Source organism: Taurulus bubalis, assembly GCF_910589615.1.
Source record: "Taurulus bubalis genome assembly, chromosome: 1".
NCBI lineage: Eukaryota > Metazoa > Chordata > Actinopteri > Perciformes > Cottidae > Taurulus > Taurulus bubalis.
In genome coordinates this window covers 48,215,344-48,240,389 of record NC_136589.1, presented here as the reverse complement: position 1 = coordinate 48,240,389, position 25,046 = coordinate 48,215,344, and the positions used below count along the sequence as shown (strand labels likewise).

Sequence of the window (25,046 nt, the reverse complement as noted above, 5' to 3'; positions counted from 1 at the left end):
TGCTCCAAAACAAAGAGCTCAAGGGAAGCAGAGTGAGGAGCTTCCCGGATTCTGCTCCCATACATGCGAGATATTTAACAATTGCTTGCTATTCTGATTTATTCACAGAGTAGAACATTAATTTTTCGTTACAATTAGTTTCTCAAAACATGTAGTGAAACAAGCATGTCTGAGCAGAACCTTGTATTGCACCAGAAAATCCATTCTGGTCGCAGAAAGTCATCATCATCATCATCATCATCATCATCATCAGTAGTCTTTTCTGAACGTTTAGGTATTTCTTCTGAATGTAAATTGCCTGCCTGTGTGTGTAAAGGGCCGTCAGGACACGACTGTGCTGGGCTCCAGGCCCGGGTTGTCGGCACACAGTGGCCGCCTGTTGTCTCTGGACTGGCTCAGGTTCCACTGCTGCATCTTCTTGCGGTACTTCTCTGAATCCACTTTGTCCATCCAAGCTAACTTCAGAACAGCAGAGGGGTGTAAGGTGTGGTACAGAGCTCGGAACAACAGCCTGCAGAGGAGACACGCAGGACAGTGTGAGTATGTGGCTTCACCCGGATCAGACATGATGAACTCGGGGAGGCGGCGCAGTCAGCACCCAACAGAGGAACAGCTTCTTCCTCTCCTCTAACAAGCGGACCACTGCAGAGCGGTGACTAGCAACAAATACAATGAATGAAGTCTGATGAGTTTTCTACTGCCAACTATTGCTATTGGCACCTGCATTGAGTTCACTAGTAATGTTTCACTTAAAAATAACTGGCACCAGATTAATCATAATTGTACTATGGTGATGAACCACATGTCAACATGTTGTGCCTGTCTTCCTTTGTTTATTCCATCCTGCCACAGGTCTTTGAACGTCGCGTTCATATGATGACCAACAGAGCAGGAACACCTGCTACACATGGTCACATGCTCTTTCTGTACGTCGTGTTGGCTATAGCCACTAGCTAGCTGTGCTAGCAGACAAATGCTATTTGACGGGAGATAAACTCATTCAGTAAAGACACAAATCTTTGTGATGTAGCTCAGCATCCCGAGGAAGTTATTGATCATTTTAAGATCCTGAAGCGGCGTCAATTATCAATGTAGTGTACGTGTAAGTCTTGTGTCGATCAGGCAGAGTGCATGCAGTTAAAAACGACTATGCTGCTGGAAGAGGACTACAGGCATTTAACTGGCGAGAATAAAGGACATTCCATTACAGCTGTCAATGACAATATTGGTAAGAATCAATCACTAATCTAACAGTACACACTCCACTTTAAAGACTAAGTAGTGCATTTAAATCTGAACTAGAAATAAAACTAGAAAATGCATTTCCTGCTGAAAATGCGTTGGAATGCGAAAAGCTGAAGCTTAAAGCTTAAATATTTGAAATGATAGCTGAATATAGCTGAATATTCTATTATTCTAGCATTTTAAACGTTTAAATGGTGTCTTTAGCTGAACGTATGCAGAACCTGTAAGCTTTGAAAGTTGAACATGATTTGAAGATTTTCTCCATTCGATCCCATTCATAATTTTTTTTTAAAAAAAATCATAAAAAGCTTAATAATTCAAAAAGTTGAATGTTAAACATATGAAGAGATATAGCCATCGTGTCCTTAAGTAGCTGAATATTTTAATAGCTGAACGGTTTCTGTAGCTGAACATATGAAGGAGTTTTAGAGGTCCAAAATACGTACGGAATAAATAGCAGAAAAATAAAAAAAGTTTAATAAAGAAGAGGATAACAATAGTTGGAACGCTTCAATGCTGAAGCGTTCCAACTATTGAGGGAAAGAGGCACCAGTCAACATGACTTCAAGGCTTTCCAAACTGAAAGCAAGAGAACACATTTAAACGAAGCACGGACGTGAGCATGCAGGAGAGGAAGTGACTTCATCCATTGACAACATGAGGTTTCTTTTGCATAAAACAACCTGAATGTATGGCAGATTTTTCCATATTTGTTAATTCATTCATTTGATTGTTGGTGTATTTTTTCCATGACTCATGGTAGTATCAATACATGTCCTGCGTATGCTGAAGCCTCCCGTGCCTGTGCTCACATGCAGCACACTGCACTGCGTCATACTGAAGCTGCCATACATTAACTAGCATTGGAGACCCAATAACGGAACTCGAAAGCAGCTTTATGAAGTCGATTTCTGTAAAGAAAAGCCTTTATGACTTGTGACATTCAGTCTTGAAGTACAAACTTCACTGAAATTGGACCGAGCTTGTGTGTATTTACAGTAGTGTAGTACGTGTGTGTGTACCTGGGTAACAGCGCCGTCACAGTAGTGAGAGCACATACAATGTAGAAGAGAGGCTGGGACATCGCCAGGGTCTCCACCCCCACAGGGTTGGTGGGGGGGCTGCAGGTCACACAGAGCAAACTGAAGAGCAGCACGAAGCCCAAGTAGAAACCACCACTGAGCACCAGCACCAGCACATGAATCCACGTCTACAACAACACAAAGGCTTTGTGAATCCACAACACAACTGGAGATGCACAGACTGATGAGAAGCACCCGCTGTAGAGTATGAGTGTGTCTGACCAGAGTGTGACTCTCGATGACTTGGTGCAGCAGGACGATGAGAAGGGCTGAGACGTTGATGGGAGAGCCGAAGGACAGCTCACTCACGCTGGATCCTGCGAAAGCCTGAGACAAACACAACAGCGCTCATTGGGATGGGAGCAGGACGTATGAGCAGCGGCTAGAACTACGCGATAGGACATGTGAGGCCATCGCAATCAACTGCAAGGCCAAAAGGTGACAGCTAGAAGGTTATGAAGATGAGACAAAAACAGTACACAACAGAGGGAGCACACACCAGCAACAGCAATGGAAGAAACACAGCGATGGAGGATGTGACAGATCTGAGGGATTTGTACTTACAAAGTAAGGCACGAAGAAGCAGATGAGGCTTTGGTAAAACGCATCCAGGACCGTGATCCAGAACCTGTAGGGAACCTGCAGGAACAGAGTATTCACGCAGTGCTTCTAAATACAGGCCCATGTTTCTGTTACTGTTCACACACGAAGAAAAAACACAAGGTTTATGAATTCAAACTAGAATTATTGTGGAATGACTGACTTTTTTGCAACCATTAACATTTCCGACAGTGGTCATTTGTGTGTTTAATCAGTAGACTATGACATCGGCATGTTGCGATTGTTTTTCAGTAAATATTTAATTTAAATTTAAAAGATATATTGATATAATTATATAATGTAACCGATTGATGATCATGGTAGTCATTACACATGCTGTAATTAAGTGTTCTTTATTAAACTGGTTGTTTCTGAGAAGCCAATAACCCGGTGGGACCTGATGATGCCATTAGTATGGATCATCCTGTGGTCCCATTTCAGTAGCTTCTCCACTCCTTAGCAATACTGGAACATTGTAGGAAATGTTTGACATGATAAAATGAATGATGGTTGCAGGTTTGTGCATGAAGTCACCTTGGAGGTCTGCAGCGCCTGGTAGAGCTCCGGCCGCTCCATCAGAGCGTGAGCCGGCGTGTCCCGTTCCAGGACCCCGTAGATGAGAGGAGGAATGGAGGTGAAGATCAGGTTGAAGAGGATGAGCACCCAGGCATTGGTCATGACGCTCCCAGAGAAACCACAGAAGAACTGATACCAGAACAGCAGATTCACATACATCTGCACCACAGACAGGCAGCAGTGAGGATCCTCTCAACATCTTCATTGTATTCTGTAGTGCTTGTGCCACAGGGACTACACAGCATCCAGTAGCTGAATCAGCTACAGAGCTTTGCTTGAAGTGAATCTGCTTTTGTGGTTGTTTACATCTAGAAAATAATGTACTTTTGAAAAGTAGAGTCAGTACAGAACTCTTACCACATTCTTGTAGATGAAGTAGAGGATCATGTTTGCAAGACGAGAGTAACACCAGTGGCCATGGACAAGCAGCAACTTCCTGAGGTGTTTAAACCTGGAGATAGCAAAGTCACTGGACATCACCGCCTGGGGAACGGCACACAGCGACAGAGTGTGACCCACTGCTTCACAGACAGGTGTTGCTAGCAATTAAAAATCCAACGAACATGCGTCTACCTCTGTTAGTTCCTTCTATAATACCACATGGATGCTTATATGACCACTTTTAGTTCCATCTTATGGAGTCAGAAACGTTACTGTCCACAGTGAGAACAATTGTCTTTGGCTTCACTACAATCAACATGAACTACAAACAGACAATAGTAAGGAGTACAAATAGTTGGAGAGCTTGGTGTTCCATGATATGGAACCAGTACAGAAACCTTCACGTATTAGGACGACGTGTTTTAGTCGGTGTTCTGTCAGGATGGATGGAGAGGTCGTTACCTGCATGCCCTCCTGACCAGATATCCCAACGCCCACATCAGCCACCTGAATCATGCTCACATCGTTGGCTCCATCACCTGCATGAACAGAAACAAGTCCCTGGTTAATGTGGACAAAGCGTATCGCATGAGGAAGGTATGGATACCCCCACAGCCAGTATTATATTTGGTTCAACAGCTATTAGCAGGTCTAACAATAACGGCTCCCTCTATGCGACCCAACTCAGGCTTAGACCTGAGGTTTAGTTTTAGGAAATGAAACGAGAAAACATATTAGTGGAAATAAAAGACACAAATATTCACTTAAAACTCAGATACACCATCCTTAGAAACCACATCTTGAAATAGCGAGTTGAGGCGCTTCAGGACATGACAAGCCCAGTTCTCAGAAGAGCCATGTCAGCGACAGAGAGATCACTCTAAGTTTGATGGACATTCAAAGCCGTCAGTAGTTTGTGTTCGCTGCAGTCAAATCAAAGGACAATTTACTTTTTGATCTCTCCAAGCAGCGAGTCTTTAGTGTAGTTATTACACGTGTGTGTAAGTATGCATGTTTATGCAATTCTTGAAAAGAGAATGCTTTGAAAATAATACGATTGATACATAAACTAACAAGCACCTATACAGCATTACGATACCGCTCAATATTTATCATTTCTTTCATTTTATTTGTTTACCTTTTTTGACGTGTAATTCATGTTTGAAATAAATCTATCCTCCTTAACAAGGAACACATGTCAAACTTCACAGGCCAAGTCCTTACCCACAGCCAGGGTCATGACACCAAGCTGGTCCCGGATCAGCCGCACCACCTTGCTCTTCTGCAGAGGAGTGGACCTGCAGCAGATGACCGCCTTGCATCTCCGGCCCAGCTCCAGGAAGTCGCTGCTCTGCTCCTCCTGCAGGGCCCAGTCCAGAGTCCGTCCATCCACAACCAGGATGAAGCCTTTACTCCCCGAGGAGGGCTCTCCCGGGTTCCCTGCTGCAGTCTCACGGTCTTCACCACGCTGCACTTCCAGTCGGAGCTCCTCGAGTAAAGCTGCACATGCATCCTGATGAGTGAAAGAACTGCATCACTGTTGCGTACATTCACTTCAAAGATAGAGATAGATGTTGTCAATATTTTGGAAAAGGAATTCTCAACGACTTCTAAGGAGATTGTCATGAATTTAGCTTCCAGAGCAGGGGTGGGCAAACCTTCTGGCTCAGGGGCCACGACGAGTTTAAACATTTCACAGACGGGCCGGGCCAGAACCAGTTCGATGGAGAGTGTGTGTGAACTAATATAAATTAAAAGTAAAAGCCATTAATTAAAAAGTAAAGAAAACATTTAATTTCAGTGGGAACAGTGTTGTTGGTCACCTTTTTTTTTTTGCCAGTGCATCAAAGCTCAGTGTCAGTTTGGTTGTGGCAATTCTCAGGACAGATCTGAGGTGTTCATCAGGTAACTGGGATGTGTGATGTGTTGGTGTTCATCAGGTAACTGGGATGTGTGGTGTGTTGGTGTTCATCAGGTAACTGGGATGTGTGGTGTGTTGGTGTTCATCAGGTAACTGGGATGTGTGATGTGTTGGTGTTCATCAGGTAACTGGGATGTGTGGTGTGTTGGTGTTCATCAGGTAACTGGGATGTGTGGTGTGTTGGTGTTCATCAGGTAACTGGGATGTGTGGTGTGATGTGTTGGTGTTCATCAGGCTGAACGTCTGCTCACAGCTAGAGCCAAACAACAGCAGCATCCTTGAACTTCTCCTTTAAGACGGAGTGCCGTTGAAGATCAATCAGCTCCAATTGAAACTCCTGCGGCTCTGTTTCATAGTCTTACAGCCAAAATGACTCACATTTGGCCGCATCGAGCCGGAACACAGGCGATCAGCCAACACTCCAACACCCCAATACGGCCGAGTCCGCTGCTGCCTGGGGGGACGTGACACCAGCTGAAGGGACTTTGTTTAAATCAGAGAACCGACGGCAGAATTCTCCTGCAGGCCGTCCAGCGATTTGTTGCATTTCTTCACATGTGGAGGGAGGAAGGAAGCTGGAAGGCAGAGCCCGATGTGACACATGAGCGCAGGGCGGCGCAGCCTCGTGGGTCTGATGCGCGTTCATTATGCCGAGGAAATAACTCTGCATTCAGCTGTTAGTTCATTTCACAACTTTAAAAAACGTAGTTTACTTTTAATAAAGCTGTTAGAGTGCTCGTACTGCGGAGAGTGGGATCAACAGAAACGCCGGGTATTGCAGGGAACAGGCTAAATAATGTGGTCTTTCTATAATTCGATTTTTTTTTTACCAATATTTGGCGAGCCGGATAAAAACGCACAATGGGCCGTAGTTTGCCCACCACCTGTTCTAGAGGATGAGTCCTCATGATGACCCCTGACCTCTCTCAGGCTGGAGCATTGGGCCTCCGGGGCTTTAGGCGTTTAGTGTTTTGTGTTGCACAGAATCTTTCAGAGGAAAACAAATGTAATCATCATAAAATTTAAATAATCCAATTCCCGACCACACCACTCTCCTCATTGGAAACGCTCAGACTCTAAAACAACAAGAGTTTTGGCTTCATATATTATGCATCCAGATATTGAGGACCTGTTTCAATCCTCCCAAGACAATACAGAATTCCAAAAATGATCCAAAAGACATGCATGCTATGTCTTGGAAATATCTTGATTACAGCATAATTTATAAGATGCATTGTTTTGTGAATATGAAGAATGTGTTATGGCGACATCGTTGAAGGTATAAAACAAATAGGCCGAGATGACATGACTTAAGGGATATTTGAAATTTTGGGGAGTTGCAATTTGGAGAAAAGCCAGATGCTCAAAACACCTGAAATTCCCTAACTGTCATCAGGCAGATGTTTTTTTTTTTATATAACACAAAGGTCCAAATATTAGTTAAAAAGCAATGTAAAAAATAACTAAACACTGGTGCCATAGGTTTGAGAATTCTCAGCTGCATTTTGTCCAGAGCAATTGTCTTAACATTACATTTACAATTAAATGTAATGTTTGCAGTTGTCATACAATGCAAGGAAATTAAATGCAAATGAAAGTGGTCTAAGACGTCTAGTTGAGTGTTTAGTACTTGGGGATGGGGACAACAGATGACAATCAATGCACATCTGGATCAACAAGCTGAGAGGAAGAGCGGTGCAATGACCGAACTCTTTAGAACATCCCCATGTAACAGGGCTACTCCCTCAGCCGCTGACCTTGCTTCCACAGTTGGCTGCCAGCAGTTGGTCGTTGGGACTAAGGAGTTTGCAGGCGTAGGCGATGTTGATGGCCGTCTCTTTTTTGTCTCCAGTGAGGATCCAGACTTTGATCCCAGCCCTCTGAAGAGCTTCGATGGTGTCTGGGACTTCCTCCTGCAGTCGGTCCATGATCCCCGTGGTGCCTGTACACACACAGATAGAGGCAAAGTGTTTAAGCGCTGCCGCTCCAAGCTCTGATAGGCAAGTGGTCATGTGTTGCCTGACTGAGCGGCTCTCCTACCCAGCAGGGTGAGGTTGGTCTCCAGCCTCTGAGCTGCCTCCAGCAGCAGCTCCTCTCTGTTCTCGATGCTCCTCTCTGCCAGCAGCTGTCCTTTCAGCCACACCTCATACTCCTCTTCTTCCAGGACCTGCTCCAGGCACAAAACAATCCAACTAAAATAAGCCCGCCTAGCATCTCTCTGGAGACAGAATCTATTCATTTCATAACACAATGCTTTTATTCTGAAAAATACTTGAAGGACAGTGTTATGAAAAATGCAGTGACTTGTGCAGCTCCATAATATATTCATGAAGTACCGGCTTTTCATTATGGATTGTTATTTTTTTTAAATAAAAAAGTAAAAAAGTAAATGAAACATTCTAGTCTACATGAAGGGAAAACTCTATGTAGAATTGCTGCAATCCATTTCAAGTCGGAAGTTGATCATTCTGAGTCGGTATTCCCATCTTCCGGTCTATGTGCATCAGCATCGGAAAAACATGGACGCCTGCAGCAGACTGATGTTTGTATGGCAAGTCTACAAGTCTACAAGTCTACAAGTCTACAAGTATCTACAGAGGACCGACATACCACACCGTTATTGTCCAAGAGAACAAACATACGTCCTTTTAAGAAATGTTATGACCTTATATTCAGAAAGATCCAGGTTAGACATGTTAAGGATCCGTTATACCGTTACAAGAGACGGCAGAATTTACGTTAGTTTTGTAGCCTATCAAGGCCTTCTATCAAGGCCTTCTATCAAGGCCTTCTATCAAGGCCTTCTATCAAGCACAAACGGGTTAGGGTTAGGGTCTAACCCTAACCCGTTCCTTTAGCCAGTCTGCATCCTCAGTAAAAGCAGGACACCTCTGGAATGCCCTGCCCCTGCAGATCCGCACTAGCAGAACATTTCCCTCTTTAAACACAGCCTGAAGAACTGGCTCATTAGCAATCAGGTGTGTGAGCATGAATCATGACTCCCTCAATGATTGTGTGTACAAAATGTGTGTATGTTTATTGATCTTTATGATGATTTTATGATTTTATGATGAGGCCTATTTATATATTTGATCGCAACCTGTATGTTTATTGCTTTTTATGATGTTTTGTTATAACCATTTCTTTCCTTTAGTGATGGCTTGTTATATCTGGCCACAGGGACTACGGTTGAAACTTAGCCTTAGCTAAGACTGACACATTTACCCCTGGGTTGATTGATGTGTACGGTCCCTGTTCAAATAAATAAATGAAAGAGCTACAAGGCCATAAATACAAACAAATAAACACAAACTTTTGCCAACACAAATAAACTCTCACCAGATTTCTACACAAGACAGATCTTTTCTAGCATGACTAGCCTCTCCAGATAGCCTGCTTAATAGATGCACAGTCGGTACAATCCACGCAAACTCACAGACCTCCTTCTGCCTGGAGAAGACGCTTAACAGTGGAGACGATCCAGAGATTAAGACGTGTTTGAGTTTAATATTTTGGTTTTTGAACTGAGATACATTTTGTCTTTCTGTGCAATCTCCGAGTGAGCTACTGTCGGACATTTTTTGTTGGACTATGGAAAAAAATCCGTAATGAGTTAAAGTGTGACTGAGTATTTAGTTTGTGTGTTTAATAATTGTTTGTAAACCTGGCATACGGAACATATCTCTACGAAACCGCTACAATATCTTTGTATTTTTGTTGTGACGCATTAATTCATCCATGAAAACAAATTATGTACCGTAAAAGTTGGGTTACAAGCTGCTACTACCTTCGGTCAGTGTCCCCGTTAGCTTCCTGCTGTAGCCAGCTAGCGCTCCTGCTAGCGCTCCTGCTAGCGCTCCGCTAGCTCCCTGACAACCACCGAAGGTAGCGGGACCAGCCCGGTCTCGACACCCGACTCGAGCAAAGGGGACGCGGGCACCAGCAGCGGCCAGTAGCAGCAGCAGCGCTAGCTAGCTAGCTTGCTACAGCGGGAAAACCCACCGGAGGTAGGAGCGGCTTTTAACCCGACTTTTAAATATTCATACTATCCTTATTATCTAGTCACAGTAGGCTTAAGATAAATCTATAACCATATCCACACAATACATAGGTACAGACGACAACACTCCGCAACAAGCCTCCATCAACTAATTATGCATTATTCATAAATATTAAAGCCGGGCGTCAGCACAGAGCTGCACACACACTCATGTATTCTAGAAATGTGTTGATATAATGGTTGACTATTTTTCAGTTTTCTCCTCCCTCAGCTTCACACTTGAAAGACAGACTTGGCGTAAAATAAAGTGTGCTTTTTGGAGAATCTGGTCATTGGTAAATGGAATTGTATTTGCATAGTTCCGTTCTTGTCTTCTTCCTACGCAAAGCGCTTCACACACTCAGCATTCACCCATTCATGCCCATTCCAAACACTGCTGCCATGCAAGGATCTAATTCTAACTCACAATCACTACGCCTGAGCCACACAGCTCCATGAAGCTGTTAGCGTCTGAAGCGTTACCTTTTTAGCGATGCAGAGTGTGCGGAGGCCTTCTCTGGCATAGCTGTCTAAATGATTTTGGGTTTTTTCTCTGATTTGACTGTAGATCTCCTGAGCATGCTCTGAATCTGAACAAAACAGAATGACAGTGATACAGACACACACTGCTATTAATATTCATATTATTACGTTTCAAACACAACATTTATCAGTCATATTCCTTCTGCTACTTACCTTTAGCTGTCTCAGTCAGGTCCATGATGACAGAGTCCGCTCCCTTGGTATAAACCACCACCTGTCCTGTGAGTGGGTGGCGCACCACTACTGACATCTTTTTCCTGTTGGAGTCAAAGGGAAGGATATGGAGTAGCTGGACCGCCAGTGACCCGATTCCTGGAAGATCCACCAGCAGACTCTCTGCAGAACGTCCCCTCAGGGTGCAGCGGTACGCTTGTGCTGCATGAACCAGAGCCGCCTCGTCTGGACTCTCCGCCTCATACAGCAGTTCATCATCAGCGTCACTCTCACCATCCACTTCTCTGGTCAGGTCCTCGACATCCGGCCTGGCACCCATGATATCATCTTCTGTATCTCTGTTCTCTGTCTGTCCAGCATCTCCTTCCACTCCGGAGGACAAGTCCACTTTACTCCTCAGGTTGGAGGTTCCCTGGTTGCATTCTTGGTCTGGTTCTGACCCGTCTGCGGTGCTGTTAGTGGGTGTGAAGGAGCCGGTCTTCCCCCGGGAAAACAGCCTGCTGGTGAAGCTGCGAGGGCTGCCTTTGATCTGGCGAGGGGACAGGCTGGAAAAAGGAGAGAAGCTGAGGCGCTGGAACATTAGCTTGATTTCCTCCAGGGACTTGAGAGGCGTTTGTGTCTCAGGCACCTGCAGTGAGGAGAAATACAAAGAGAACATGGAATCAGCTTCTGCAAGGAAACTCCTGAGCTGTTTGTGTACCGGACCATCGCAGAAGGGAACAGCTCTGTACACGCAGCCACACACAGAATACACAATGTGTAGTTTGGTGCACGTAATGTGGATTAAAAGTTCAAAAGCGCGAGTTGTGAAAGGAAACGTCTAGCAATACGCTGTTAGCAACATTTGTGCAACAAGCAGTTTTTTGGTGGACGAGTCCGACCCACCCTGGCAAGAGCAAATGAACAGCCGGAGCCGGAAGGTCAGCTCCAACAGCAACGGAGAGAGAGTTGTGTATGAGGCGAGGACTGTGTGTTTTATTGCTTCACCCGTGTAGGGGACGGGAACGGAAATGCAGTTTTATAGCCTGTGTTGTTACCTGTTGCCTTTTGGGAAAGTATTTGTGCAGTGTAATCAGTTGAAACTGATTTTCAACTGATTACATACACTCCACATTTTTTGAATAAAAATTGTTCACCAAAGTTGCCAGTGGGCAAAATGTTACCTCAGTCCCCAGCAGGAGAAGTGTGGCTGTTCCAAAATAAACGAAAAGCAAGGGAACCTTATGCATTGATGCAGTCCTTAACTGGGGAATGAACCAGTTGAACTTCTTCCTATGCTTTAATTAATGTCTTCATGGCCAGAAGGACTGTAGGAGTAACCTCAGCGTCTCTGCTGGTCTAGTTTAAGACGAGGGCCCTTAATGCATGTCAAACATATCAAACTCTTATCCACAGATTAACTCCCAAAATATAATACTGTTACACAAGTAAATGAAAAGGGGAAACGTATGCAAGTTCCCCTTACTATTAATCACTGTTAATCACCCAGCCCAGCACTAGTATGTATGTATGTATGTATGCATGTATGTATGTATATACACATACACACACACTCTACTTACCACATGTCGAGGCTGGCTGGGCGAGGACACCACCACGCTGTTACAGATGGCCAGAGCGAGGAAGAAGTCAGTGATGTAGGTGAGCTCCAAGCTGGACGGAGTCCCAGAGGAGCCGTCACTCAGAGCCAGCGCGGGAGAGCAGAACCAATTCAGCTTCCTCACCAGCTCAGGGTCTGGTACCACCTCCTTGGTCTGAACAGACAGAGAAGCAGCAGGGGCGCTAATCCATCATGAAGGACAAGCTCACAAACAGGGGCCAAGTTAAAAACGATTGTTTCTTCTGCAGGCCACCCATTATACTGTGTTTAATGGACTCAGAAGCTCATTCAGTGAGCGACTCAGGATGCCTCAGTGTTCTACTGAACCACTCAGAAGGGCTTTTGTTCCAGCAGCGATTTGATTTTTTTAATGAACACCTTTAGATGTGGTTTTTAGATTGAGCATCTTTCTGATGTCAAACATGTTTCATATGGCATTTTCTGGTGTTATTTATTCTTTGCAATGCACTGTTGACTGTGTCTATTGTCGTCTGTATGGGTCTATTGTCGTCTGTATGGGTCTATTGTCGTCTGTATGGGTCTATTACTGTCTGTATGGGTCTATTACTGTCTGTATGGGTCTATTGTCGTCTGTATGGGTCTATTGCTGTCTGTATGGGTCTATTGCTGTCTGTATGGGTCTATTGTCGTCTGTATGGGTCTATTGCTGTCTGTATGGGTCTATTACTGTCTGTATGGGTCTATTGTCGTCTGTATGGGTCTATTGCTGTCTGTATGGGTCTATTGTCGTCTGTATGGGTCTATTGCTGTCTGTATGGGTCTATTGCTGTCTGTATGGGTCTATTGTCGTCTGTATGGGTCTATTGTCGTCTGTATGGGTCTATTGCTGTCTGTATGGGTCTATTGTCGTCTGTATGGGTCTATTGTCGTCTGTATGGGTCTATTACTGTCTGTATGGGTCTATTACTGTCTGTATGGGTCTATTGTCGTCTGTATGGGTCTATTGCTGTCTGTATGGGTCTATTGCTGTCTGTATGGGTCTATTGTCGTCTGTATGGGTCTATTGCTGTCTGTATGGGTCTATTACTGTCTGTATGGGTCTATTGTCGTCTGTATGGGTCTATTGCTGTCTGTATGGGTCTATTGTCGTCTGTATGGGTCTATTGCTGTCTGTATGGGTCTATTGCTGTCTGTATGGGTCTATTGTCGTCTGTATGGGTCTATTGTCATCTGTATGGGTCTATTGCTGTCTGTATGGGTCTATTGTCGTCTGTATGGGTCTATTGTCGTCTGTATGGGTCTATTACTGTCTGTATGGGTCTATTACTGTCTGTATGGGTCTATTGCTGTCTGCATGGGTCTATTGTCGTCTGCATGGGTCTATTGTCGTCTGCATGGGTCTATTGTCGTCTGTATGGGTCTATTGTCGTCTGTATGGGTCTATTGTCGTCTGTATGGGTCTATTACTGTCTGTATGGGTCTATTACTGTCTGTATGGGTCTATTACTGTCTGTATGGGTCTATTGTCGTCTGTATGGGTCTATTGTCGTCTGTATGGGTCTATTACTGTCTGTATGGGTCTATTACTGTCTGTATGGGTCTATTGTCGTCTGTATGGGTCTATTGCTGTCTGTATGGGTCTATTGCTGTCTGTATGGGTCTATTGTCGTCTGTATGGGTCTATTGCTGTCTGTATGGGTCTATTACTGTCTGTATGGGTCTATTGTCATCTGTATGGGTCTATTGCTGTCTGTATGGGTCTATTGTCGTCTGTATGGGTCTATTGCTGTCTGTATGGGTCTATTGCTGTCTGTATGGGTCTATTGTCGTCTGTATGGGTCTATTGTCATCTGTATGGGTCTATTGCTGTCTGTATGGGTCTATTGTCGTCTGTATGGGTCTATTGTCGTCTGTATGGGTCTATTACTGTCTGTATGGGTCTATTACTGTCTGTATGGGTCTATTGTCGTCTGTATGGGTCTATTGCTGTCTGTATGGGTCTATTGCTGTCTGTATGGGTCTATTGTCGTCTGTATGGGTCTATTGCTGTCTGTATGGGTCTATTACTGTCTGTATGGGTCTATTGTCATCTGTATGGGTCTATTGCTGTCTGTATGGGTCTATTGTCGTCTGTATGGGTCTATTGCTGTCTGTATGGGTCTATTGCTGTCTGTATGGGTCTATTGTCGTCTGTATGGGTCTATTGTCATCTGTATGGGTCTATTGCTGTCTGTATGGGTCTATTGTCGTCTGTATGGGTCTATTGTCGTCTGTATGGGTCTATTACTGTCTGTATGGGTCTATTACTGTCTGTATGGGTCTATTGCTGTCTGCATGGGTCTATTGTCGTCTGCATGGGTCTATTGTCGTCTGCATGGGTCTATTGTCGTCTGTATGGGTCTATTGTCGTCTGTATGGGTCTATTGTCGTCTGTATGGGTCTATTACTGTCTGTATGGGTCTATTGTCGTCTGTATGGGTCTATTACTGTCTGTATGGGTCTATTGCTGTCTGTATGGGTCTATTGCTGTCTGTATGGGTCTATTGTCGTCTGTATGGGTCTATTGTCGTCTGTATGGGTCTATTGTCGTCTGTATGGGTCTATTACTGTCTGTATGGGTCTATTGTCGTCTGTATGGGTCTATTGCTGTCTGTATGGGTCTATTGCTGTCTGTATGGGTCTATTGTCGTCTGTATGGGTCTATTGCTGTCTGTATGGGTCTATTGTCGTCTGTATGGGTCTATTGTCGTCTGTATGGGTCTATTGCTGTCTGTATGGGTCTATTGCTGCCTGTATGGGTCTATTGCTGCCTGTATGGGTCTATTGCTGCCTGTATGGGTCTATTGCTGCCTGTATGGGTCTATTGCTGTCTGTATGGGTCTATTGCTGTCTGTATGGGTCTTTTACTGTCTGTATGGGTCTATTGTCGTCTGTATGGGTCTATTGCTGTCTGTATGGGTCTATTGCTGTCTGTATGGGTCTATTGCTGTCTGTATGGGTCTATTGCTGTCTGTATGGGTCTATTGCTGTCTGTATAGGTCTATTGTCGTCTGTATGAGTTTTTGGTGAGTTTCCCCACTGGAGATTAATACAGTTTTCTAATCTGATCTAATCATGTTAATGCTTTTAGATTAGGGTTATGGGAGAAATAATATTTCTGATCGGCTGCATGCATCCTACATGAACCGGTTACCATAGTGCAGTGGTTCTCAAACTCTGTCTGTCACGCCCCACTTTGGAGGAAGAAAAATTTTCATGCCCCACCACAAAAAAATTGCCTATTGTGGTTGCAATCAACCTGTTTTGTACTGAATATCTTAAGATAATAACAATAACGTGCAACCTGTGCAAAACAAAACGAGTGCAGATGTGTGAGCATCACGTTGTATCAGCATTAGTGGCTTCAATGAGCTGCTTTCCTCTACACATCTTTTTAAAACAACACGGCCACTCTCAATTCATGCTTAATGTTGAGCTTGATCTGTATTCTGTTTTGAGAGACGCAACAGCAGAAAAGCCGATCTCACGGAGATCTCACGGAGATCTCACGGAGATCTCACGGAGATCTCACGAAGATCTCACGGATATCGACGAGTCGCGTAACCTGTTAACAGTATAACAACGTTTTATGTCTGTGTACTTTGTACTATGTAAAGTCCTCATGTAGCTCATGGAGAGTGGTTGTTCTGAAGCCACAAGGTAGCCAGTTCGATCCCTGTTCTCTCCATAGTTTCATGTCTTAGTGTCCTTGAGCAAGACACTGAAGCCCAAATGCTTCACAGCAGCACACTGCTCCTTAATTACTAAGGATGGGTAAAATGCAGAGAATAATAATTTCTCCACTGTGGGATTAATAAAGGATTATTTTAAGTGGCGGGCCGTGGATTTTCTACCTGCGCATTCAACCCCCCCCCATATTTGGCATTGGGAGGAATGTAAACAGCAGCAACAAAAACATTGATGAATTATCTGGGCAGAGAAATAATAAAAAGGTAATAAATAAATACATTGATACATTTGACGACAGTGTGGAAATCATCTTGAGTTGCAACAGATTCATAATTGTGGATGTCAACCAAATAATGTGTCTGTGCGTGAGTGTGTGTGTGTGTGTGTGTGTGTGTGAGTCTGACCACGCGACTGCAGAAGGCACTGGTCCTGGGCTGGGTGTGGTCGGACAGTTGCTCCTCCTCCTCCTCTTCCTCCTCCTCAGCAGTGAGTGTGTGGAGAGACACAGAGCTGTGTTTGCAGCTGAGAGAGCGACAGCTCAGAGATTTCCCACTGCAGCCCGACTTCAGAGTCACAGAGCGACCAGCCTCCATCTTCTCCGTCTCATACACCTCCAGCCTCCGAGCTGCAACACAAACAGAGATCATTTACATCACGTACAGGGCAACTCAATCGGATTGTCCTAACACATGGAAACTACCAGAACAACACAATTTGATGTTGGTTTACTTGATAATTAGCTCAATAGAAGAAGAAAAAGTGAGTGATGAAATTGACCTGAGAGAATTTAATGGTGTGGAAAAAGCAGATCGCGAGTGCTCGTTTCTGCTGAAAAGACCCATCACGAGTGGAGTCCTTTGTAAATGTCAGGAATCAAAGCTCTCCACATCTTCTGTGGCCATGAATGTAAACGTTAAAATTATGAATGCATTATTCGCCATGGCCAATTATATATTTGTACAGTTGGTACTGTTGTACTGACTGAGGCATCATTTCTCTCAGTTATTAATAGTCACTCACTAAAGTAAAAGCTGAGGTCTGGGAACATAGTGATGTCATGAATGGTAAACGGACCACTCAAAGGGCTCCAGCACTACAGGTCATCATTCACACCCTGATGGCAGGAGCTGCCATGCAAGGTCCCCCTGCCCACCAGGACATCCACACAACATTCACACATGTAGGCACAGCTACAAGTGTCATGCCCAAGGAGCGGAGCCGGGGATCAAACCGCCGATTGAAGGACGACCTCGCTCTACAACCTCTAAATAACAACAAAGTCAGACAGGTTCACGAAAACGAGCAATCAGATAAGTTATTTATCCACACTATCCAAGCCATTTTTTTGTCTATAAACTGTTATGGATTCATGCATAATAACGATATTAATAATGACCGCCTTTGTTGTCTCTTTCAAACAAGTTTGACTAATCTGGGGGTTATAACCAAATAGTCTAATCATCTGACTGCTCGTGTTTTTAGACTCATTTGATCTATTTTCCTACTTTTTAAAAAATCTAAAAAAAGGAATAGTACCACACACATAATAGTGCATAACCATAACCCCAGGCAGCTGTAGAGCACATCCAACAAAAAACACAGAAATACCTCGATAAGATAGAATAACAATAATACCAAAATAATAAACAAAAGTCACAGATTAAAAACTAAATAGATATCAAATGAGTATGTTAATTAATCACATCAAATTAAGTTAAATATACAAATGGAGTAAAATATTGTTTCTAATCCACTATATGTAGCAGTAGTGGATTATATAACATCCACTAGTCGTCATACTTTTTCAAAAAGAGGTAAATGAAAGTCGTATTATCAGGTGTTACCATTTTCCTTGTGAGGGTATTCAACTCCATAGATACTGCAGCGGCGGAACACCATCTTGTTCTCGGTCAGAGTCCCCGTCTTATCAGAGAAGAGGTACTGGATCTGGCCCAGGTCCTCAGTGATGTTGAGGGCCCGGCACTGGACCCTGGAATCCAGCTGCTCGTTGTACAGGGCTAAGTCATTGTGGATGAAGTAGATCTGACCCAGTTTCACAATCTCAATGGACACGTACAGAGAAATGGGGATCAGCACCTGATGAGCAGAAATGGATTACGCATCAACACTGTGTTCACAGCTCATCTGTTAGGGCAATTGTTCTGTTTAATTCACAATCACTGTGATGGAGGATCAAAGGATGACTGTGGCTCTGTGGTGAGCAGGGTTGTCCTTCAAATCAGCGGATCGGCGGTTCGATCCCCGGCTCCGCTAGCCCATGTCGATGTGTCCTTGAGCAAGACACGTAACCCTACATGTCTCCTGTAGATGTTCTACGGTGTATGGATGGTTGTAATCTGATGTGGCTCCTTCATGGTAGCTCCTCCCATCAGTGGGTGAATGGGTGAATGATGTCATGTAGTGTTAAAGCGCTTTGAGTGGTCGGGTCCACTTTAATAAGAGTGCTGAAATGTTGACTGTATACCTGCAACACAATGATCATTGTCCAGAAGACATAGAATCCAGCCAGGGCAGGAGACGTCTCCTTATCAACCTGAAAGACGGGGTCTTTCAGGTTCTTCAGCCAGAGGCCATGACCTGCAAGACACCAGAGGATGTGGATGTGCCGCTACGTCTCCCCGCCCATTTAAACCAAATGGCCTGTTCACACAGGACGCGTCCAATAATCTACTACAAATGATGAATTATATATTATATTACATAAATGAAAGACATTCGATTGCCCTCCCACATGATCAGATTTCTAAATCCATTCACTCTGGTTACTAGAAATAGTCTAGTGCCACAGCTGTTAGTGATGGTTACTGGCTCTCACGTGGTTTTACAGTCAGCTGCTCCCTGCAATAACACTGCTGCTACCCCTTGTGAAGCGAGAGCATAGCTGGTACTCACCTATCGCAGCAGTCAGACACATGATGATGAGCAGAAGCACACACCACAGGATGTCTGTGTTCAGATGTTTCTCCAGCTGGCTGCGCTTATACCTTGGCCCACTGTTGTTCATCATGGCTTTAGTCTCATGACCTAAGTCACACAGGAAGTGGAGCACAGCATACATCCATGCTCAGTTATACAGACCACTATACCGGAGGTACTTCAGCAAAACTGAACATGTTTCAGGCGTTTACATAGATGGGATCAGAATGAAGGGTGTACCCGCTCATTAGTTCAGGGGCAACAGCCACTACAGGAGTGAATGCACAGAGTAGACTCATTGCCCTAAAAGAATGTGAAAGTAGTGTAATGAAATGATTAGACTGCGGTTGTATTTTGGGCTACAGGAGAACGATCCAAATGCACACAAAAGCAGGCTGACTGGTGCAGTTCAATTATTCAATAAAGAAGAGGCTTAAAAAACAGTCCAAGATGTCCGCAAGTAACGGGCAAACAATTGCCCACTAACGATGAAGGACGATGAAGACTAGCAGACAAAAGGCGAGGGGAGCACAGAGACTACGCAATGAAAGGAGGGGATAGCGAGGGAAGGTGACACACAATCACACAGGAAGTAAAACAAGACGGAGGACGGAATTTTCATCGTAAAACAGGAACAAACTAGAACAAAAACTCCAGAACCATGACAGACGCAAGCCCAAAAGTAAAATATCAGGTCGCTCTGTTACGACTGCTACCTGCTGCTAACCAAGATTAGCGACACATGCCCCTTTGTTCTGTGAGTAACCTTATGATGATTGCAAGATTCATTTATTTTTTTACTGATTGCTTTGCGGTACAAAATGTACATTACAAACATCCATAACCATGGAACAACTCAAGCATATTTGTTTTTTAAACAGGATATTGTTTCATCATTTTTCTCAACATGCTATATTTGTTTCCCCATACGTGTTGGATGTAACGGTAGGAACATATCAGTGTGTTTCCATTCATCAGCAAGTTCAATGCACAACTAATTATGCTACAATGAAGTCTATGAAAAGCATAATAATTAAAAGCAGAATCCTTTGATGATGTTCTATAATATAATAATCATTTCACCAGCTTGAACTAAAAACAAAGTCTTAGAACTCAGATGTTACAGCTTTTCTAGTGAGCTGAGGTTGAACCTGCTCTTTACCAGATTGATCACTGCTCATACATTTTAATAGCTACTGCACATTTTAAGATAACATGAGAATCAAACGTTTCCAGCACTCAGTTATTCTAGAAATGAGTTGTAATTTTTAACTGTGATGCTGGAATCCTGTGTCACTGAAGCTACACAAAGGAAGGTAACTGTCGGTTGCAAAGTCTTGTAGAGGAGCAGACGAATACAGGTAAATCGAAAAGGAACAGAGTGAGGATCTGCTGGTCAAGCACGTTGATTCAACTCCTGATAGGAGACAGGTTCAAAACCTAGATCAAATCCAGCATGAACATACGACATACAAGTATAAAAAACAGTGATGTGTCACACATTCATACACCGACGGCAGAGGCTGCATACAAGGTGCCAACCTGCCCCTCAGGAGCTAAATGCTCAGAATCACGAACACGTTTGAAGGTCTGATGTTTTAGTCTCAGCTCCACGTGAAGCCATTGCAGAGATATAAGTGGACAAATGATGAAGATCGCTTCTGTAAGTGAAACTCTTACCGGCGAAGACCACGATGCCCACCACCGTCTCAGTGTTACGGATGCTGCAGCTCCTCAATAGGAGGTTCCCGTTATGGAGGCCGACTCGGACCCCACTGGGGTGCTCCCTATGGAACCACACACACACACACACACACACACACACACACACACACACACACACACACACACACACACACACACACACACACATTTATTTTCAAAAATGTTATATCACTTTACAATGTGTGACAGCAGTAATGCTTCATGCCAATACATGATTTTTTATTGTATGCACTTCTGTCTGTTTTGTAATATCTCAAGGCATGTTTATTTATAGGCTATATAGTGTGTTAGCATTGACAAAGAAATGTCAATACTATATTATAAATACGTAGGTATGAGTTGAGAATAGTTTTGTTTTCTCAATAAAGGAGACTCTAAAGAGCTATTATAAAAAGGAGGAGCAAACATGGCTTTTTTTGGTGCGACTCTTTAACGATACACGTTTTAATTTAACTAATGTTTTTTTAAATTCTTAGATATAAGTCTAGATTAATAATGAATAGTCTGACAGTGCTACTGCCTGCAACAATTACAATTATATTGGAAGTACTTCAACAAAGCCCAATTTTCTTTTTCACTAATTGAAATGAGGGAGCTGTCGTAACGCAATCCTAAATGAAGACAGATATATTAATTACACAGGATACCAAACCAGTACATAGGGCTAATATGTAGCCTGCAAAGGTCTTTATACTGATTACTGATTCCAGATATCAGTGCATGCCACTGTGTACCAAACAGAGGTGTTGGATGACTGCAGAGTGAAAAGGAACTCACATGTAACCTCTGAACCTGCTGAGGTCGTCGTTGGGGTTCTCACACTCAATCAGACCGTGGAAGCTCTCAGCAGTGAACTCGACTCCCTGGAACACACACACACACACACACACACACACACACACACACACACACACACAGATCAATACACAGCTTTTGAAGAACAGGAGGGTTTCTCAAAGTCAAGGATCCTTGTCGGTCTTACAGAGACTAAGCAAGAATCCTTCGTAGCATTCGAAAAGCACACAAACACAATCAACAGAATTCCTCCAGAAGTAGCTGCATCAGAGATGAGCTCCTGAACAAAAATATTGGAATATAATTGGACCTAAAAGATTTGGACATTTTGTAAGAAAACCTGCAGATATTCTTCAGATTAAAAACCATGGATCACATTGAATTGACAGAAGAGGGAGGACAGCATGTCCTCATCTTGCTTGTCCTGCTAGTTTTGCTGTAGAGGCAGTTCAATCAGAACTTCAAAGATGGATTTTTTTCCCGAAAAACGATATATACACACCGATTTAAAACGTGTGGGCCTTTTTTGGGGCGGCTGAGGCTCAAAGGTAGAGCGTTTTCGAGCCCCGGCTCCTCTGTTGCTCTCCCTAAGGTTTCTTTCATTTTTCTCCCTGTTAAGGTTTTTTTGGGGGGAGTTTTTCCTGAACCGATACAAGGTCCCGGGACAGAAGATGTCGTATATGTACAGATTGTAAATTTGTAATTTGTGATTTTGGGCTATACAAAATACATTTAATTTAATTGTAAAAGCGCTACACAAAAAATACGTGAACAATTACATTTACTTCAATATATATACAGTATATATATTTTATATTTTTCTAAACGTCAAAAACTAATTAATATGCTGTCCTCAAAGCCACCAGACTCCAATAAGAAACACCGCAATGTTACTAATGTTCACTGATTGAACAACACATCACATTCAAACTTATCGGACCGTCTCAGTTAGCCGATAAGTCGACGAGTCCAACAGTCACCAACTCTGTTTGGTCAAAATAAACCCTTTCACCACATTAATAGGATGGTTCAAAAGTGTGTTCTTTGTGGTAAAATAACATTGGCAACAAGAATTGCATTTGAAGAAACACACTTTCTAAATGTAATAAAGTAAAATGAACACATGAATAAGACATCCACATGCATTATTACCTGCAATGGGAGGTCTGAAACCACCTGTCTCTGTTTCAGGTTGGTCTCTCCATCCAGGTTGGCGGTGTCAATGTAACAAATCCCACGTGGGTCAGAGGAATACAGCAACAACATGTCAGCTGGGATGATTTCATTACAGGACAGACGGACAAAGTCTCCGACTCGCACATCCTTCCAGCACTGGTCAATGTAGGCTTTCAGCTTGCTGTGGGTAGACACACATGAGACAGAAGAAAATGTGTCAGGCAAATATTACATACTGAGAAGAAGAGCACACAGAGACGGAGCAGCTATAATAATATCAATAATAGTAGGTGCAGTGGATAAAACACATTGATACAAATAGTAGCAGTCGCAGAAGGAATAATAGCAGAAATAACTAGAAAGGTACACTCAGCAGGTCTCTGTCAGGTTGCTGTATTGTGGGATTAAATGAAGTGTTTTTCACACAACGGAAACGCTCTCAATGTGATCTAAGCAGATGTCTTCACCGGCTCTGTGCAGGCACGCATATCAGCTCCATGGCATGGCTGTCATTTGGAGCATTTATTTAGGCTTCAAGTCTATTTTTTGGCAAATATGTGTTTGTATAATGTGTTTCTGGCCACAGAGCAGAGCAGGGGAAATGCAGTGTGTTGTTCCGCTAGCTGTTAGCTGATGGCCAAACACCCCCCAAAACAATAAAAGTGGACCACTGTCTTCCCCACAGACACTGAGTAGTGTAGAGGCTGGGGTCCAGTGATGCACTCAGCTGTGTTTTTTCTTCTGTCCCCAACCGGCTGGGGTCTGGTTAACAGCATCAGTCAATAACAGTATAACACAGGGAGTAAAGGTTGTTCCACAACCAGGAGAGGTCAGTGAGCCTATATAGCAGCATATGCTTTGGTTGTGCAGCATTTGTCAACTTAACCCTCTGAAAAATACACAAGTTGAATGTCTTAGTGAATTTATTCTTAAAATATTGGAAAACAATGGAATCTATTCATTCAACAATTTTTCAAGTTTCAACAAGTGTTACCAATATTGGTAAGAATGAGGCCCCACTATATGTACTGTGATTATATATATAAATATTAAGCTATTCACAGCCTTATTACAGCCTCTCCTCTCCGTGTTCAGCAGCCTGTCGTCATGTCGTTAGCACAGCAATGGTAAAGGACATTCTATTTTCCAAACACGGCGCACATGGGAGTATAGATGACGCAAATATAATGGGGACTCAAATGGGCCCAGCAGAGGATGTTCTTCCTGAGGCACCTGCCAAAGACAATGATGGTGCACTTCTACACTGCCACCATTGAGTCCATCCTCTGCTCCTCTAGCATTGAGTCCATCCTCTGCTCCTCCACCATTGAGTCCATCCTCTGCTCCTCCACCATTGAGTCCATCCTCTGCTCCTCCACCATTGAGTTCATCCTCTGCTCCTCCACCATTGAGTCCATCCTCTGCTCCTCCACCATTGAGTCCATCCTCTGCTCCTCCACCATTGAGTCCATCCTCTGTTCCTCCACCATTGAGTCCATCCTCTGCTCCTCCACCATTGAGTCCATCCTCTGCTCCTCCACCATTGAGTCCATCCTCTGCTCCTCCATCATCGTCTGGCACACCGCAGCCACTGTCAAGGACAAGCAGACTGCAGCGCATCATCCGCTCAGCTGAGAGGGTGATTGGCTGCAATCTGCCGTCCCTCCATGACTCCATGACTCGTTCGCCTCCAGCACCCTGAAGCGGGCAGGTAAGATTGTAGCCGACCCCTTCTCCCCCTGGACACAACCTGGAGTCCCTTCCCTCTGGCAGGAGGCTGCGGTCCCTCAGGACCAAGACCTCACGCCACTAACAGTTTCTGTCCAGCTGCAGTCGGGTTCATCAACAAAGACCAGGACCCCCACTGACTCCGACTCCCACATCCCCAGGACTATTTCAAACACCCATATTTTCTTTTCTTATTAAAATACACTTTCCACTTTTATTTGAATATATATAAATACACTTACTTGTTTTAAAGTACTGTTATCCATTTGTTATTTACCCTATTTATTTATTATTGTACTATGTTTATTGTTTTTATTATATTTGTATTCTAAGTTTATTGTTATGCAACTTCACCGAGTCAAATTAATTCCTTGCATGTTCAGCGTACTTGGCAAATAAACAATTCTGATTCTGAAACACAAAGTCTACTGAAGGTGATAACTCCTCGTGGTATTTACCAAGAGGGAGTCTGTTGCACAGAGAACAATACATTCACACCCCTTTGTTGACAGGTATTATAGACACATGGTTAATTATTACACTCAGTCAAACACCCTTTCCAGGTAGGGCAGGAGAATTACTGTACAATGTGAGGTTACGTCATCCAAGATAAACGTTGTAATTGCAATCTAAATATAGTGTATTGATATAATGTTGTGCAAAATGTTTGCGTTTATTTATTTGGACTGTTAATGCACTTATTAGGCACTCCTCAAATTAAGCTGAAAGATCCACATTCCCAAACAAACACAGATACATTAACATTAACAAAGACCCTCAGTTTGACTCATTCAAAAAGAGTGGGCGTCCTTCCTAGAAATAAATGATTCCCCA

At 43.5% G+C, this 25,046-nt stretch overlaps 1 protein-coding gene across 1 annotated transcript in view; it reads right to left on the bottom strand.

Annotated features, from left to right (window-relative positions):
• Positions 1–321: 321 nt before the first annotated feature.
• Positions 322–25,046, bottom strand: part of atp10d (ATPase phospholipid transporting 10D) — a gene marked incomplete at both ends in the record, with an annotated part of 38,080 nt that continues 13,355 nt past the window's right edge. The window contains 20 exons of the mRNA XM_079214406.1: positions 322–511; positions 2,268–2,455; positions 2,550–2,654; positions 2,892–2,966; positions 3,462–3,662; positions 3,861–3,986; positions 4,347–4,423; positions 5,109–5,397; positions 7,563–7,747; positions 7,846–7,972; positions 10,328–10,434; positions 10,541–11,189; positions 12,124–12,315; positions 16,268–16,476; positions 17,696–17,948; positions 18,337–18,449; positions 18,765–18,896; positions 20,469–20,575; positions 21,291–21,376; positions 22,461–22,665. Coding sequence (XP_079070532.1) covers positions 322–511; positions 2,268–2,455; positions 2,550–2,654; positions 2,892–2,966; positions 3,462–3,662; positions 3,861–3,986; positions 4,347–4,423; positions 5,109–5,397; positions 7,563–7,747; positions 7,846–7,972; positions 10,328–10,434; positions 10,541–11,189; positions 12,124–12,315; positions 16,268–16,476; positions 17,696–17,948; positions 18,337–18,449; positions 18,765–18,896; positions 20,469–20,575; positions 21,291–21,376; positions 22,461–22,665 — 3,616 coding nt within the window. The remainder of the gene's footprint in view (positions 512–2,267; positions 2,456–2,549; positions 2,655–2,891; positions 2,967–3,461; positions 3,663–3,860; positions 3,987–4,346; positions 4,424–5,108; positions 5,398–7,562; positions 7,748–7,845; positions 7,973–10,327; positions 10,435–10,540; positions 11,190–12,123; positions 12,316–16,267; positions 16,477–17,695; positions 17,949–18,336; positions 18,450–18,764; positions 18,897–20,468; positions 20,576–21,290; positions 21,377–22,460; positions 22,666–25,046) is intronic.